Source organism: Nicotiana tabacum, chromosome 16 (assembly GCF_000715075.1).
Source record: "Nicotiana tabacum cultivar K326 chromosome 16, ASM71507v2, whole genome shotgun sequence".
In the NCBI taxonomy this organism is placed as follows: Eukaryota; Viridiplantae; Streptophyta; class Magnoliopsida; order Solanales; family Solanaceae; genus Nicotiana; species Nicotiana tabacum.
In genome coordinates, this window is record NC_134095.1 from 32,988,389 (window position 1) to 33,000,303 (window position 11,915).

The 11,915-nt window shown below is 38.2% G+C and overlaps 1 protein-coding gene across 1 annotated transcript; it reads left to right on the forward strand.

The window, feature by feature from the left end:
- The first annotated feature begins 9,909 nt into the window (after nucleotides 1-9,909).
- LOC107799452 (uncharacterized) lies at nucleotides 9,910-11,648 on the forward strand. Its single transcript, XM_016622567.2, has one exon. It carries the CDS (start codon nucleotides 10,034-10,036, stop codon nucleotides 11,171-11,173), a length of 1,140 nt encoding a protein of 379 aa, XP_016478053.1. The 5' UTR covers nucleotides 9,910-10,033; the 3' UTR covers nucleotides 11,174-11,648.
- Nucleotides 11,649-11,915: the final 267 nt, after the last annotated feature.

Below are 11,915 nucleotides of genomic sequence, written 5' to 3' on the forward strand. Positions count from 1 at the left end.
AGAGAAGCTACACTAATAAGAATGGCAGCACAGAAGCAGGTCATAGAACGATACTACAACCGAAAAGCACGCCTCAGATTCTTCAAAATTGGGGACTTCGTGCTCAAAAAGATTTTTCAATCTACGAAGGCAGCTAACTCTGGGAAATTAAGTCCAACATGGGAAGGACCCTATAGAATTCATGATATTGCAGGTAAAGGAGCATACGAGCTGGAAACAATGGATGACAAGATACTTCCGTCACATCGGAATGCTGTTCATCTAAAGAGATATTATTTCTGAAGAATACCCACGGTCAGGTATCCATATTTTAAAATTTATTTTTTGAATTGTTAAAATTTTACTAACGATTTTAGATGATAGGCAAAACGCTAATCCGTACTAAATGATGAGTCACGACCTGCAAGGCACGTGGAATAAATTAAACTTCCTGGCCTAGGGTTACAATTATTCTGATAGAAATTCAAAATGGCTAAGCAGTCTTCATCTATAATCGTACCTCCGAGTCCCGTGTGTTTTTCCTTTACAAGGAAAGGACCAAATGAGAGGAATAATCAAGTGCTCAAGGCTTCAGACTTCAACGCTCAAACACTTGGGGGACTACATAATATACACGGGCATGTGTATAAGGAAGACAAAGAAGATCAAGCCCTAAAAAGTTCACTCATTGAATAAAGTACAGAGCAAATTCACGAGCTAAGGCCAAACAAAAACCTTACCATAGTTAGGGTAAAGGCTATGTACTGAAACGGGTTATAGATAAAAACCTCGTGTTTATTACTTTACCATAGTTAGGGTAAATGCTATGTACTAAAACGGGTTATAGATAAAAACCTCGTGTTTATTTTTCTTTTTTAAATCTATTAAAGAAAAACAGTTACGAGAAAGTTATAGATGTAATTTAAATACGTGTAAAGTGTTATTCAAAACTAGACCAAGTTCAAATAAAAACTTGTCAAAGTTATTTCAAAGAAACATGTGTATTCCTATTTCTTTTATCATATGTTAACACCATTATGAAGTTGAGATGTCTTCTTCATTAAGTGTCGAATATAAAAGGGTCCTCTTTTATAAATTCATGATTAATGTAAATATTCATGAAGTTAATAGAAGCATTTTTAAAGAATAAAAATGCCAATTATTCTATAAGTCCTTAGAAATAAAGGCAAGAATAAACTAAATGAAAGTTCAAGATAGTAACAAGAAAACTTCTTAATATTAAAAAGCTTAAGACTAAGTACGAACTTAGTCATAAACTGCGAATTGTTTAAACAAATTGCCCCATGAAAGGTCCGGGGACTTGAATTTCCAAAACAAACCCTTAAATGAGACCAAGGGTTTTACCACAATGTTTCCAAAAAAACAAAAAAAAAAACAACATAAAGAAATTCAAATGACTTAAACTTATCACTAAGAAGATGTAGGAACAGATGTAGGTGCATTAACATCAACGGGCTCAACTGGGCTTGAAGGAGTTGGGATACCCGTATCAACTTCAACATTCACGGAAGCTTCGACCATGGGAGAAGAAAAATCTTGAGTTTGCTGAGCCTTCTCAATAGTTTCATTGATTTTAGCTAACTCATATTCCAAGTTAAAATTCTCTTGGCTAGCTTCCACTAGGGTATCACGGCGAGAATTCAAAACGCCCAACTCACTTCAATGGAAGATTTATCCTCAATGATTTCATAACCCCTTTCCCAGTCAGCAATTTCATTCTTTAATTTCTCATTTTTAGCCAAGGCAGAAGTGTAAGAAGCTTGAAGAGAGGCATGAGAACTTTTCAAGGCACAAACCTTATCAGAAGAAGCTCGGAGGTCTTCTTGTGCTTGAGTCAAATTCTGCACGAGTTCTCCAGCATAAGCCTCTTTCTCACCCGAGAGAGCCTTTAACTCTCTAATCTCTTCACTTGCCTTGGACAGCTGCTCGGAGAAAGAGGTTTCAAGACGAGCCTTTTCTTTATCCGCTTGACTTGAGGAAGCCTTTTCAACTGCCAACTTTGAAGTCAAGGCCCGTACTTGCTGCTCTAAGGTAGTTTTAATTTCTTCTAAGTACTCCACATCAATTTGAAGGCTTTTATACTGTTCTTTCCAATTGAACGCCTCTAATTGAGAATCACGCACTAATTGCTCTGAGAGGGCAACCCTTTTCATCATCTCCGTGACGATAAGATTGACCTAAAAAAAGAAAAGGAAGGGAAATGAGAATCTCAAAGATAGGAAAATTTTAAAGCACGACAAAGGAAAAAAGAGAAGGGGGATGCCTTTAAAGAAGCGTGCACAATATCATTCATCAAAGTCTAGGAGCTATGGCTCTCTAGCTTGGCTCTTTCAATTGGTCCGATTAAGGGCTTTAGCCATACATCTGCTTGACCCGATTTTATTAAGAGATTACCCTCAGCAAGGACTTCAATGATCACTTGCCTCATAGCACCACTCCTAATTGAGGAGCCAACTTCACCATGGTGAATGATTGGGGGAGGAATTGTTGAAGGAGGGACAGTGGAAGCAGGGATAGTGGAAGTAGTAAAGACAGTCTGGGGAGGAATGGAAACAGCCGAGATCGGCAAAGAAGGAGCCATAGATACAGGTGTAGAAAAAGAAGCCAGAGGTGCTTCTTCCAAAACTGGGCCTAAGCCTTCACCATCAAACTCGCTGATAAAAAGCTACTCAACAAAGTCATGAGCAGCAGTGGGAGCAACATCATCGTCAAGAATCACTACCGGGGCTTCAATAGACTCGGTAAGGGGAATGGAACGGCGAGGGGATGCTTCTTCTTCATCATCAGAAATGATGCGTCTTCGAGCCCGTGGCCTTGTTATCAAAGAGCCCCCGTCTTCCTCTTCTTCAGAGCCTTGGTCATTACCGGCTTTTCTTTTCGATGAAGAACCCAAGATTATTTCTTGGGCCCTTTCCAAAGAGATACGAGAAGCTGTGACCGCCTCGGCAGTAACTCCTCGAATAGCAAATCCTGATAGAAAGAAGGATTGAAATTAGTTTAGAGAAATAAAAAAATGTATGTAAGATAAAAGCTCTTACCATGAGTTTTACTTTCCAACCAAAGCATTGGGAAATGGTCTTCCAAGATCTACCATCCATTGGTATAATCTTCAATAGCTTGTCTACCCAATCACGGAAATTGGGACATCTTCTACAACTCCCATGGTTGCTGAAAAAGAAAGGCAAAATTAGAAAAATCAACAAAATTGAAGAAAAAGGTACGAGAAAGTTAGAAGATTCACGTGCAAAATTTCACTTCTCAGGGAAGAGAACGTTCTCATCACCCATTAAACCAACAGTGGGGGCAGCAACAAATCTGGCATACCAACCACGGTCTTTGTCATCTTCAGGGCTAACTAGAACTCTTGTGCTCCTGGCTACTAGTGTAAAAACACCATTGTGAAAGGGTCTAGGGGAGTAAAGGTGAATCAGATGTGGGAAAGTAAAAGGCACACTAGCTGTGTTGGTCAAATACCCCAAACAGGCGACAACCCTCCATATTATTGGGCCAATTTGACCTAAGCAAACATCAAAGAAACGGCAGAACTCGAGAATAACAGGATCAATAGCAGGTTTGAATCCTAAAGTGAAAGGGTACGTATAGACAAATGAAAATCCGGTTAAGTAGGAGGTAATTCTTTGATTCAGATTAGGAATAATGATAGGAAAGTCATGATCCCAATGGTAGTCTCTGCGAACTAAAGAAATCAAACCTTCAGTGATTTGAGTGGGATAGATATCGACGTGATCTAAAGAAGATACTTGATTTCTATGAGATTCTCTGTCGTTATAGAAAGAGAGTTCCACGGGAACTATCTGCTCTACTAGTGGTTCACGAAGAGGTTCAGAAGATTCCTTACCTCTAGAAGAAGATCTGTGTGAAAGGGAACCTCTAGTTCTAGAAGAAGGGCCAAAACTAGGCGAAGGAAGGGAAGAATCACGCAAGGATGAAGATCCCAAATTACGAAGCCTACCTCCTCTTCTGCTCCTACTGGGGACATCAGGGAAGTTATCAACTATGGGGACCCTTCTAGGGTTAGGGTTTGATGAAGACATGACAGTACGAGGAAGAAACGGACAAAGATTCAAGAACTGAATATTTTGAAAACTTTGTGTGATAAAGACAAAGAAGAAAATTATATTTATACTACGAAGCAACCGTCAAAGGAAAAGGAGCACTGATGGAAAAGTCATAATGAGAACTGACGCTTCGTGATTAGTGAAGCTGTGAAAAAGCCCTAAAAAGTGCTACAACATCGCAGATCCAGTAGAAGGGTGCCATGTGTGAAGAGCATTCAATGGAAGTAACAAATGAGGTGTTGATTTTATTATAGCACTAATGGTGACAAAAATTTCCGTTTTAATGAAATCCACTTCCCAAATATTCAATCGATGAATAAATGGCAAGTGGGGGGACTATCTATATTGGAAAAAATTGAGTTTACATATTAAAGTGGTGTAAAGATGACGTGTCATGACACATAGACTGGTCAAAGAGTTACAACTGGCAAAGAGGCACGAGTTGCAACAGATACGCGCAGAGGCAAAGGAAAAGGCACGAGCAGATACTCAAAAGATTCAACGTTCGTACTATTTAAGTCCAAAAATCAAAGGTAATGAATCTGACAGTTCACGGGAGTACAAGTATAGTATTTAATGAGCCTTAAATACTAAAAACGTTAGAGAAACTGTATTAAATGCAATGATTATGTAACGTAGCATTTAATGTCTTTAATTGTCCATAATGACCTTATTATGACAAATGCAAAATGCATATCCCCAAAATAGCTATAAAAGAGGGAGAGTGGGTCAATTGTAAGACACACGAAAAACTATCTGAATATACTGATTTACTTTTTTTCTTTTGATTATATCATTTCTAGTAAAATTACTCTCTTTCATATATACTTTTGATTATCAGTAACCCGAGTTCTTCTAAAATTAAAGCTTTGACCGAAATCTCATTTTTTTGGTTAAACAGCCTCGATCCCCTATTAACTGCTTTCCCCGTGTTTATTTCTACTATTCTGATTTGTCGGGATATTTGGTTTTGAGTTTCGGAGAGTTTTGGGACACTTAGTCCCTAAATGAGAGTTTATATTTTAAAAATTAGACCGTAATTGGAACAGTATGAAGATAGCCTCGGAATGGAATTTTGTTGGTTTCGTTAGCTTTGTTGGGTGATTTCGGGCTTAGGGGCGTATTCAGATTGTGTTTTGGAGGTCCGTAGTTAATTTAGACTTGAAATGCTGAAAGTCGAATTTTTGAAGTTTCCGATTCGATAGTGAAATTTTGATATCGGGGTCAGAATGGGATTCCGGAAGTTGGAGTAGCTCCGTAGTGTTGAATATGACGTGCTTGCAAAATTTCAGGTCATTCGGATGAGGTTTGATAGACTTTTTGATCGAAAGCGTAAATTGAGAGTTTTGGAATTCTTAGGCTTGAATACATGGTTAATTCGATGTTTCGATGTTGTTTTAAGTGTTTTAAGGATTGGTTTAAGTTTGGATAGTGGTATATGACTTGTCTGTGCATTTTGTTGAGGTCCCGGGGGCCTCGGGATGATTTCGGGTGGTTAACGGGAAGTTGGAAAGTTGAAGTTTGCAGCTGAAGTCTTTGGGTTGCTGTCATAACCGGACCTGCGGTTGAGAGGCCGCAGATGCGACTCGCGTAAGATACAGAGTCAAGCTACAGAAGCGGCCAAGAGGAAACAAGGCTGAAAACGCAGATGCGGAAGTTTAGCCGCACCTGCGAGCCCGCAGATGTGGTGACTGGGGCGCATGTGCGAAAAAAGGAGAACTTATGGGAAATCGCAGAAGTGGTAGTTTTTGCGCAGGAGCGGTCTGCATGTGCGTAAATTTGGACCGCAGATGCGGTATCGCTGGGCAGAACATATAAATAGTTGCCTTCGCGGATTTGAGTTATTTTTTCACCATTTTCATCTGGGAATTGAGCTTTTGGGGAGGTTTTTGAGAGGGAATTTAATGGAGCTTCGAGGAGGTAAGATTCTTGGAACCTAAACTCATTATTATGGTGATTTTTATCATTTTAAGCATAAAAATTTAAGGAAAATCAGTGGTAAATTGAGGGTTAGGGCTTGATTAATTGGATGACTTTGAGTGTCGATTTGAGGGACCATTCGAGGTCCGATTTTGGTACTTTTGGTATGACTGAGCTCGTGAGAGTGTGAGGATCCTGAAAATGTATATTTTACCCGATTCTGAGATGTGGGCCCGAGGGACGTTTTGTTCATTTTACCTAAATTCGCGTATTAGCTTAGAATTTATTTGTAGAATTAGTTACTTGAAGTGTTATTTACATTGTGCAATTGAATTGAATAGATTTGGGCCATTTGGAGTCGAGTACTCGTGGCAAAAACGTGGTTTCGGGTTGACTTTGAGCCGGTTCGAGGTAAGTGGCTTGCCTAACCTTGTGTGGGAGACATTCCCCTTAGGATTTGGTATTATTGATAATTGAAATGCCTTGTACGTGAGGTGACGAGTGTGTACTTGTGCTAATTGTTGAAAATCCAATTTTCATTAAGTAATTACTAGTATGTTTCTTTTCCTGTTTATACTACTTGAAATTTAAGCCTGTTGTTAGCTTAGGAAAACATGTCTCATATGACTTAATTGCCTTACTTGCTCAAACTTCCTTATTTGGATTACGTGTAGCATGCTAGGTTAGAAATACCTATTTTACCTTGGTATGGAACTTGAATTGAACTTTGTACTCTTCTTGTTGTTGTTGTGTGTTTACTTTGGGACTATGAGACGGTATCCCAGGAGATCCCCCTATAAGTTTACTTTGGGACTACGGAACGGTATTCCGAGAGATCCCCATGCACATTTACATTGGAACTACGGGACTCACCCGGTAGATTCCCCCTGTACTGAGTATTTATATTTGGGACTACGGATCGGTATTCCGGGAGATCCCCTCGCATTATGAGTTGGACTACGGGACGGTATCCCGGGTGATCCACTTGATATTTATATTTGGGACTATAGGACGGTATCCTGGGAGATCCCCGGTTGTTATCTTTATGCTGAGCTGTATTTCTTTCTGTGTTTACTTTGCCCCTGTAGTAGTTGTTGTTGTCCTTCATATCCTGTGTTACTTTTACTGTTGTACTTATGTATACTGTTTTATTATACACTGTTAAACCTTATATTTTATTTAACCTCAGTAAGGCCCTAACCTTCCTCGTCACTACCCGACCGAGGTTAGGCTTGGCACTTACTGAGTACCGATGTGGTGTAATGCCCTTTCTGCGCATGTTTTTCAAGTGCAGATCCAGGTACCTCCATTCAGACTTATCACGCTTGAGATGAGACATTTGTAGAAACTCCGAGGTATATCTGCCGCGTCCGCATACCGAATAGTCCCTTTCTACTCTCCCTTATTAGCCCTTCTGTACTTTCATTTATTTGTTAGATATTCTGGAGTTAGATGCTTGTAGACATTCAAATGCTTGTGATCATGAGATTCCGGGTTTTGGAAAATATTATTAATTTCGATAGTTGTTATTGTGTATGCTGAACGACATTTTAAATACTGTTTTATTTCACTATTTTGGTTTTTAATTATTTCTTCCGCAATTGTTGTTTATATTCCGCGTTGTTAGGCTTACCTAGTTGTAGAGACTAGGTGCCATCACGATGGTTCACGGAGGGCGAACTAGGGTCGTGATAACTATGGAGCCTCTGGAATAATAGAAACAAGAATAATCAGGAAAATATTAACCACATTTTAAGTCCTAAGCTCGTGTTTCAACAAGTAATGGAATACAAACTCCTCACAGCCAAAGAGCAAAGTTTTGATAAGAAAAGCCTATCGCAGTCAGTTGGCACAAACCTCCTTCTGGGTGGTTTAAACTCAACACTGATGGAGTTTTTCAGAACAATAAGCGAAGCAGTGGCCTAGGCGGGGTCATCAAAAATAATGCAAGAGATTAGGTAGTCAGTTTCTACGATTATACCTACGCATCATCTCCTATCCAAACTGAGCTACTTGCTCTAAAAGCAGGCCTCTAGTTGGCATGTGAGCTTCAGCTCATTCAAATAGAGATTGAGACAGACTCGTCAGAAGTAATCATGAGCCTCGAACAAGGTTACCCTTTATATGACGCTATTATTCATGATTGCAAGTTTTTAATGCTCCGGTTAGAGACGGTGATGGTCGGGCATAATTTCAGGCAGGGAAATTAAGTGGTGCACTTTTTGGCTAAAGAAGCTTCTAAGCAGTCCAACCTACATCAACTGATGTATTTTGCAGCTCCACCTCCATTTGTTGAATCCCGGTATCTAGAAAATAAAGAAGGAACACATTTTATTAGACTTACTATAGATAATACTTGTATTAAGCTCGCGGAACTTGACAAACAAAATGCCCTAACAGGCATTTTCAATGGAATGTAACACTGTTAACCAACTTTAGTATTAATATATAAGTAGTTCCATTTCCTAAAAAAAGAATATTTAGTGGTAAAAGGTGAAAACATCACATAGTCTGTATGAGCTTGCTCACTCTGCAAATCTTCCACTCTAATAGAAGAGAATGGCTACATGAGATAAGTTCACAACTAAGAGGGTCATTATTGAAATAATCTTTTTTAGCTTAACCCAAAGCAATGCACAAATATGACGGATGGCTCACGAGAATTACTTAACTTAGGAATAACCATAAATTAGTCAACTTATAATGAATTTTTGCCATACAAAAGACGTTGAGCTATACTGACTTAGCACGTATCAAATAACATCCGGGATCTTTAAACAAATATCAGTTCTTTTACATTATTTATTTTTCTTAGCTGGTGTATATGGATTATCCGTTGATTGTACATAGTTATACTTATAATATACATGAATAATTCATATAATATATATACATCAGCTAGTTTAAGTTTAAGCAGTTGGGTGAACTGTTATTTAGATTAATTCTGCTAATTAAAATAGAAAAGAGCAGTGGTGAAGGATTTGTTTTAAGTCAGTAAGATAAAATAAAAAGTATTCATGTTAAAAAATAGGTCCAAGTTTAGTTTAATAACGAATGTGACGAAAAAGTATGCATATATAACCAAGACAGTACAAGATTAGAGTGTATTTAGTTGGGGGGAAATTATTTTTCAAAAATTAAATTATTTTCTGACAACCAAACACTAATAAAATATTTTATGAAAAAGAAAAAAACAATATTTTTAGCTTAGATATTTCTCCAATATTTCAATAAAATCATTTTATATTTTAAATAGTTTTGGATAGCAAGATAAAAGTTGTTCTAAAAAAACACAAGTATTAGAAACAATAGCTTGTAGAATATGAAATAAATTCAAATTATTAAGCCACTTAAGTAAGATCCTAGAAAGTTGATACTATGACGTACTATTGTTCATTAAGGCAACGTGACACTCGAGTTAGTTCATGAATTTGGCTGAATATTTGAGAACTAAAGTTTCTAATGGACAGATGCATGGATGTTATAAATGGCCACTTTTCTTTCCCTTTCTTGCAAAACACTTCCTCCGATCCGCCCAAGTTTACTTGTCCAATATTTACTTAGCACAACCCTTAAAAACTAATAAATAATATAATAATTTTACTATATTATCCCTATTTATATAAATTATTTAAAAATAAAATTTAAATAAGTACTCTTCAAACGATTAAGATGGATAAGTTACTAACAACATTTATTTAATATGAGCCACACAACTCCAAAGCAAATTATATATAAAAATGAGAACTTTAAGTTCAAACTAATTAGTAAATCATTAAGTTTTATTTTTTTCCTCTCTGGTAATATTTTGAAATTTATTCCTCGCTAGTGTAACTAGAAAGTAGAGTCGAAAAGCAGGGTGTGAAATGACAGGTATACCCATAATCAAAACATCATTTCATTTGGTCCTAAAACGACAACCTTTGCACTCTTAACACGCACTCCACAGTAACCCCTCCTTCCCCCTTCCCAAAATCATCCTTCATTTTATCCGTCCCCATTTTCAGATCAAAACCAAATTGCCCCTGAAAAAAATGGAACATCATACTACTACAAGCAGAGCTGAAGCAGAAAGATTATTAGGCGTTGCAGAAAAATTACTACGCGAAAAAGATTTCGGACCTTGTAAAGATTTTGCGCTTTTAGCCCAAGAAACTGAGCCTTTATTAGAAGGTCCAGATCAGATCTTAGCCATTGCTGAAGTTCTTTTAGCTTCTTCAAAACGAATCAACAATCACCACGATTGGTATTCTATTCTTCAAATCCAAAGCCGTACTGATGATTCTGAGCTAATTAAGAAACAGTATCGTCGTTTAGCTCTTCTTCTTCACCCTGATAAGAATAAATACCCTTCTTCTGATTCTGCTTTTGGTCTTGTTGCTGATGCTTGGGCTGTTCTTTCGGATCCTACTAAAAAGGGTCTTTATGATAATGAGCTTTCCCTTTTTAGTAGGGTTAATTTGGTTCCAACAAGAGGACGGCCTAAGAGTTATAATAAACAGCAAAAAAGAGGAGATGAGAAATTGCCTGTGAGAAGAAGCAGTAGGGCTAGTGGTGGGAGTAATTCGGGTCAGAACCAGAACCCGAATTCGAACCCGAGTCCGGTGAATTTTCAGAATAGGGTTCCGGTTCAGCCTCAGCAGCCAAAGACGGCAGCGACACCGGTGAGTGGTGGGATGAGAGGGCAAAGTGTGGTCAATTTGTGGACGGCGTGTCCGTACTGTTACAATTTGTATGAGTATCCTAGGGTTTATGAAGGGTGCTGTTTAAGGTGTGAGAAGTGTAATAGGGCGTTTACTGCAACTGAGATTTTGTCAATGCCGCCTTTGGTTCCTGGGAGAGAAGCTTATTATTGCATTTGGGGTTTTTTCCCAATGGGGTTTGTGAATGGGGATCTGGAAAATGGGAAAAGTCCTCCTGCTGCTGCTGGTGGTGGTGGTGCAGGATTTCCTAGTTGGATGCCACCTATGTTTTCGTCCGAGGGAAATGTGAATGTTGCAAATCAAAATGCTACTCCAATTCCGGTTCCTGCTCCAGCTCCAGCTCCAGCTCCGGCTCCAGCTCCAGTTCAGGCTCAAGCTCAGACTCAGACTCAGGCTCCAGCTTCGGCTCCAAGACCGATGTCAGCGTCAACGGGGGCTAAGAAAAGAGGTAGGCCTAGGAAGTATAACTAAAAAGGAATTTAGGGTTCATTTTATGGTTTCTAAATGAATTGCCTCAAGAATTTTGTATCTATGGAATTAACGTTTAGTCTGATCAAGTTGATTGGAATATGAGAATGCTGGAGGTTAAGGGGTCTTGAATTTGAGGCAGAAGGAATTGGTAAGGTTTACATTAGCCAAAAAATCCTTTTAAGTTTTATGCTGAAATGTTGTAGTGGAGTAGTGAGCAAAAGTAGCTGCTTTTCTTCATTCATATGATGAAGTATATATGCTGATCCCAGTATTGCACAAGTGTGCTCTTCTCATTGTAGAAAATTCTCTTGTTGTTGGTAGATTTCTTATGTTTGTAGAAATTTCTATTGTTGTTGGTAGGTTTGTTGGGTTTGTAGGTACTTTATGTTATTCAATTTTCAAGACTTGTAGCTGTAGACTTGCTTGTAGTTGGATGATCTTTTATTTCAAGAAATTCTCCTGTCTGTCTTAGTCGCATTTTTCTTAAGCATTCTTGCTATGTTTTTTTTCGTGGTAAAGTTTGATCTGGAACCTGAGCTAACTTTTGATGGTTTTCCTGAGTTCCTGCGTCTGTAATTCATCTTATCGAACTCATTTAATTCAACATTTCCGTGTAAAGGCAATATTTGTGCTTTAGCGTATTGGTCAAGTTTAGATGAGCCAAGAATCCTTTTTAAACTGAATGATCAAATGTTGTAGTAAGTGAGTAGTGAGCAAAATTAGCTACTTTTCTTCATTCATA

What these genes read in the sequence shown, in the direction of transcription:
- LOC107799452 (XM_016622567.2), top strand. Translation starts at nt 10,034, where the DNA reads ATGGAACATCATACTACTACAAGCAGAGCTGAAGCAGAAAGATTATTA.